This window comes from Diplotaxodon limnothrissa, linkage group LG9 (assembly GCF_057381915.1).
Source record: "Diplotaxodon limnothrissa isolate DT_005_m linkage group LG9, D_limnothrissa_male_GT1.1, whole genome shotgun sequence".
Lineage (NCBI taxonomy): Eukaryota > Metazoa > Chordata > Actinopteri > Cichliformes > Cichlidae > Diplotaxodon > Diplotaxodon limnothrissa.
In genome coordinates this window covers 17,275,183-17,280,864 of record NC_140604.1, presented here as the reverse complement: position 1 = coordinate 17,280,864, position 5,682 = coordinate 17,275,183, and the positions used below count along the sequence as shown (strand labels likewise).

General features: G+C 50.8%; 1 protein-coding gene across 1 annotated transcript; it reads right to left on the bottom strand.

The window, feature by feature from the left end:
* Positions 1-346: 346 nt before the first annotated feature.
* Positions 347-3,202, bottom strand: LOC146625388 (uncharacterized). Its single transcript, XM_085362175.1, has 3 exons — positions 2,655-3,202; positions 627-2,171; positions 347-539 (listed from the first exon to the last, which is right to left on the bottom strand). The coding sequence occupies exons 1-3, from the start codon at positions 3,200-3,202 to the stop codon at positions 347-349; spliced, it is 2,286 nt and encodes a 761-aa protein (XP_085218301.1).
* Between the last annotated feature and the right edge of the window lie 2,480 nt (positions 3,203-5,682).

The following is a 5,682-nucleotide window of genomic DNA, read 5'->3' as shown; positions in this document are numbered from 1 at the left end:
CACACACACACTCACATCTACAAGCATGGAGAAGAGCAGCAGCAACACCAAAATACATATAATAATAATAATATAATTCATAACTGCTCAGGGATCCTGGGTTGCTCAGACCCAGGACCCTGACAGTACCCCCCCTCTAAGGGTCGGCTCCCGACGACCCCAAAACCAAAACAAAAAACAGCACAACCAACCCAGGGCGGGCGGCGGGGGTCCAGGACGGAGGGCCAGAACCAAAAACCACAAAAGAAACAACCCCCCCAAGGTCACAGTTCCAAAGTCCGACCGCACCCCCTGCAACGGAGCAAAAAAGGAAAAACGCCACAAAACAGTCTCAGGCGGCCCATCATTACAAAAAGAGTTCAGGGGGCCTACCTCGAGTCCAATGGCGGCAACGTTGCAGCTCCGGCGGACAGCCACGGGTCCGGCAGCAGCAGCAAAACAGTTCTGGGGGCCTGCCACTGCTCCAGTGGCGGCGGCACTGCTGCCCCTCCGGTGGCGAGGCCTGGGTCCAGTAGCGGCGGCGCTGTTGCAGCTCCAGCAGACGGCCACGGGTCCGGTAGCAGCAGCAAAACAGTTCTGGGGGCCTGCCACTGCTCCAGTGGCGGCGGCACTGCTGCCCCTCCGGTGGCGAGCCCCGGGCCCAGTAGCGGCGGCGCTGCTCCCCAGGCGGCCTGCCCGGGATCCAGTGGCGGTAGCGGCGCTGCTGCTCCTCCGGCGGCCTGCCCCGGGTCCGACGGCGGCGGCGCTGCTCCCCAGGCGGCCTGCCCCGGGTCCGACGGCGGCGGCGCTGCTCCCCAGGCGGCCTGCCCTGGATCCAGTGGCGGCAGCGCAGCTCCGGTGAACAACAGCGAGGTGTGGTACATGGCCGATGACATGCCGGTCGATGACGCGCCGGTCGCTGACGCAGACGCGCTGGGCGTAGCTGGCGTGGAGGGCGCGCTAGACGTGACGGTCCATCTGACTCGCTGACCTCCAGTTCAGGCTGAGCGGGTCTCTCCGGACCTCCGAGCTCCTCCGGTGGCAGCGCGGGCTCCACAGGCTCGCTGAGCTCCTCCCGCTCGCCTATCTCCGGTTCGCTGAGCTGCTCCAGCTCCGGCTCACAGGGCTCCGCAGCTGGCGGTGCGGGCTCCTCCGGCTCGCCTAGCTCCTCCGGCACGCTGAGCTGCTCCTCCTCCGGCTCGCTGGGCTCCACGGCTGGCCGTACGGGCACCTCCCGCTCTCTGAGCTCCGCCTCGCCGAGCTGCTCCTCCCGCTCTCCGGGCTCCTGCTCCGGCTCGCAGGGCTCCACGGCTGGCCGTGCGGGCACCTCCCGCTCTCTGAGCTCCTGCTCCGCCTCCCGCTCTCCGGGCTCCTGCGCCGGCTCGCAGGGCTCCACAGCTGGCCGTGCGGGCATCTCCGGCTGTGCCTCAGCCACAGATGGATGATCCGGAGGCGAAGATGGTGACGCGGTGTCCGCAGGTGGGGAAGGTGAAGGTAGAGTAGGTGATGCGGACAGCAAGGCCGAGAGTACTGTGGTTGCTGCAGTCGGACGGAACTCTGGTAAAGAAGTGGCTGCAGAGGGCGGAGGCGACGATGGTGTGGCAGCTACTCCCGGCAGACTGGACAGCGATGCAGGGACAGATGGGTGAAATGATGGCAGAGGTGGTCCAGCCGGCATATCGACCTCCAACTGAGGATGAAGGTGAGAGGCTGACTGGACTGAAGACTGAGCTACCAGCTGGGCAGCAGGCTGAGGTGAGGGTGAGATGGCTATTATGAAGGGTGGAGAGGATGAAAATGTTACAGCTGGCTCAACAAATTCCAGGGGTCCAGAGGCAACTGAGACCTCCAGTTTGGCCTCTGGGGAAGCCCTGGGGAGAACCTCCGTCTCCATACGGTCAGACTGAGCCAAAAAGTCATTTGGGTCTGTATGCTCGGAACTCCCCAGCTCCCAGCTTACAGTCTCAGAGGGAACATTTTCTGAGTCTTTGGAGGTACAGCAAACAGTTTCTATTTTCGTGTTTACAGGAAGGGAATTCATAACACCGGCAGAGTCCATTTTACTCATTGTGGCGTCCAGAGCCGCTGGTCCTGAGTCTTCGACCAGCACAGGAGTGAGTGTGGATGTGGTTGAACGCTGCTTGCGAGGACGCTTTCTCCTCTGTGAAGGCGGGGCCGCGTGCATGGAAATCAAATCAAATCACTTTTTTATTGTCACATCACATGTGCAGGCACACTGGCACAGCACATGCGAGTGAAATTCTTGTGTGCGAGCCCCACAAGCAACAGAGATGTGCAAACACAACAACACAAACGAGCAAAATACAAGAATGGCCAACCTGAAACTAATAAATATATGTACAATATATAATAGTGTATGCATTTCTGGATGTGTATACTAAATATTTTCCTACGTGTGTGTGTGTGTGTGTGTGTGTGTGTGTGTGTGTGTGTGTGTGTGTGTGTGTGTGTGTGTATACACATTTTTACAAATTAAATAGTAAAAAAATAAAATAATAATAATAATAATAATAAAATATATAAAATATACAGAGTTGAATATGTGCAAAACAAGTGGCATTTATATACAGTGTGGAGTGCATAATGTTGAAGTTCCAGTAGTGAAGCTGAGGTGTCTATGACGTGTTCAGCAGTCTGATGGCCTGATGAAAATCCGCTGTTCATCTGTGTTTTGATCGTACATGACAGGGTTTATTATTGAAACAATATAGTCTGGTTTACTCACTGCGGTAATGAGCGCTGTCGGTCCGTTGCCAGCTGACCGGGCTGAAACCGCAGGAGTAGGTTGAGGCGTAATGGAATGGCGGTGGAGAGTGCGGCATGCCTTCTGTAATGGCGGATCAAACGATTGTGCCGCGAGCATCGGCGGGAAAGCCCTCCGCCGACGCGTGAAAAACCAAGCGGCTAGAGTCTCTAGGAGAGCAGCCGAACTGTCCGTGCTCGGGCCACCCAAGCCAAATAATTCAAAACTCGAGCTCTCCCTTAAACTAGTGATCAATTGCCTAAGTTTGTTAATGTCCAAAATGTTCATGGTGAGGGTAGTGGATGTGAGGTAATTGTCAAGGAACACTACCTGTAGGTGTCTCCTGTATGGGTCTACAGCCTGGATCACGCTCCGGCAGTAATCCCATAGCTGCGCGAGAGATCTCTCCTCCGTGGCAACTCCTGAGTTTGCTGGGTCCATGGTGGTTGGCGGGATCATTCTGTCACGGTCTGGCTGGCAGACCGTGGGGATGTGGGGAAAGGAGGACCCAGGCGCGGTGCTCTATGTATAAACAGTGTGTTTATTTACAGAGTGGAACAAAAACAACAATAAATCCCCGTGTTCTCCCAGACTCCCGTGTCGTGTCTCTGCGTGAATAGTTCGTGTCTCTGTGCTCTCCGCTCCCGTGTCAGCACCCCCCGGTGCTCGCTGCTCTTCGTGCCTTCCACACTCCTCCTGCGGGAAACAATAGACGCAGCCGTCAGGACACAAATAACCGCGGGCATACACTTACACACATTAACTCAATTCAATGGGACGACTAACGTGGAGTCTCAAGGAAATGATCCCGCGTCGATGGGAGCTCCAACTCTCTCCTAAGTAGCTCCCCCGACGAGGCCTGATCAGCAGCAGGTGTGTGACTTCGGGTGTGGCCAGTCCTTCCGCAGGGCCACACCCCTCAGGCCTGCAGGTGGCTGAGCTCCATCCTCCAAGCATACCCGCAGACACACACACACACACACACTCACATCTACAAGCATGGAGAAGAGCAGCAGCAACACCAAAATACATATAATAATAATAATATAATTCATAACTGCTCAGGGATCCTGGGTTGCTCAGACCCAGGACCCTGACAGTGATAGGGTGCTGGTTAAATGGGAAAAAAAGCTTGAATTCAGTCCCATTTTTCACTGTTCTTTTTGCTATTTGTGCAGGGTGAAGAGGAGAGAACAGATAAACAAGCAGTGTTGTTTTGCTATTCTTGGAAACCGACTGTATCCACCTGTATCATGTTTTTATTCAAAACCAATTTCTAGAAAATGCCAAACAAGAAGCCAGACAATGAAAATGTTCTGTCTGCATAATTATGAAGATAGCTCTGCAAAGGTTAACAAGACTTGATTCAACAGCCATCAATGCATAAAACAGACTCTGCATTTATTAGGAGAATACTTACTTTATCTTACCAGAAATACATTTGTATGACTTGTGAGAGTTCATAACAGTAAGCAAAAGTGACCTTCAAGCATCTCCTGGGGCAAATTAAGCTTGATATTTTTTTTCCAGATAAAGTTGTAAATGTGGTAAGTAACTCCAGGTGTTAAAATTCAGACGATGTTTCAACGCAATTTGCTCAAATAGTTTTGCCATTCAGACACAGCTCAAGTGGCAATCATAGGCATGTTTTCTCTTTGTCAACATGTTTCTTGAAAAGCGGGGGTGCTGTCCAATTTCTGTGAATCCACACAATTCCCAGTGATCATTTGTCAATCAGACATTGTGCATTTGTGTTCTGTCTTTTTAGTTGGCTTTCTTTTGAAACGGCATTCAATCCAGCCCCCTTCACCAGAAAGCAGCCAGGCTGCTGCTCTTGTTTGTTTATTGTGGTTCCATACTTGATGCATTTTCCAGTGAAAGTTGCTCATCTGACGAAGGATGCTGAAGACAGTTTGATTATTATAGCTATAAGCTTAAAAAGAAGAAGAAAATTACATCGAATTTTCATAATTGTGTTTCTGGTGGTTTTGTTAATAATTATTTCAAAGAGAAGACCTTTATTTGCACTTTGCCAAAATAAGCTCCCAGCCTTCCAGTCTCTCGCTCTCATTTTTTTTTTTATTAAAGATTTGGTGGCCTGTGCATCCTGCATATAAACAAGTAATGATAATTTACCAATTATACTTTAAGCCAGGTTTGAAAATTTGTACAAGAGTTAGGATGTTTATGAAACAGAGGCTGCCTCATAGTGTGAGGTGTTTCTCCACCCAGCTTAGGCAATGAAACATGTTTACAGTCTGCCGGTCCAAAATAAAATGATAGGGATGGCTATTCTGCAGCTGCACACCATCCCAAAAGGTTTGTACTTTAGTTATAGTGAAGTTTTTGTGCTTTTATTTGCCTTAAGCACTCACTAGAGGGTATTCATCTCTACAATGTACCCGTTAAAGTCTATTAATCGTTTCTAGCATCAGCGCATAAGTCAGCACCTCACCCTCTTCTTCAAATATGGTCATTTACTGTCCCCCCCCCCCCCCACACACACGCACACACACAAAAAAAACCCAGACTGAAACAATATGTAAATCTGACTCTTCTCCCTCCTACTTATCGTGGTAGAGCTGTTCAGGCCTTTTGCTACGTTTTAATGTCAACACACCTTCAACTTGTACTCACCTGCCTTGTTCTCTTTCTTATACAGGCCATTTTACCATTCCTAGGGAAATTACCTGCCAGCTTGCCTGTCAGTGCTGTTCACTGCCTCCTTGTTGGAGGAAAACACACGCGCAAAACCAGCAAGACTGAGTTGAGTTACCAGTTTAGCTGTTTTGGAACTCTCTCATCTGTTTTGTACTTCAGGAAAGTTGGACTTGGGTTTGAGCAGACCTTTTTGTCCATATCTTCATTAAAAACCTTTGAACTTCCATTTGAACGATCTGCATGTGAACCCCTCTTGCTAAACTGCAACAAATTAAGTT

Bases quoted from the DNA above. Each gene is read 5' to 3' on its own strand.
- LOC146625388 (XM_085362175.1), bottom strand. From the start codon at position 3,202: ATGATCCCGCCAACCACCATGGACCCAGCAAACTCAGGAGTTGCCACG. The intron at 2,172-2,654 runs GATTTTCATCAG...GTGATTTGATTT, and splicing joins CAAAACACAGATGAACAGCG to GATTTCCATGCACGCGGCCC. The intron at 540-626 runs ACCGGAGGGGCA...CCGTGGCCGTCT, and splicing joins TACTGGGCCCGGGGCTCGCC to GCTGGAGCTGCAACAGCGCC.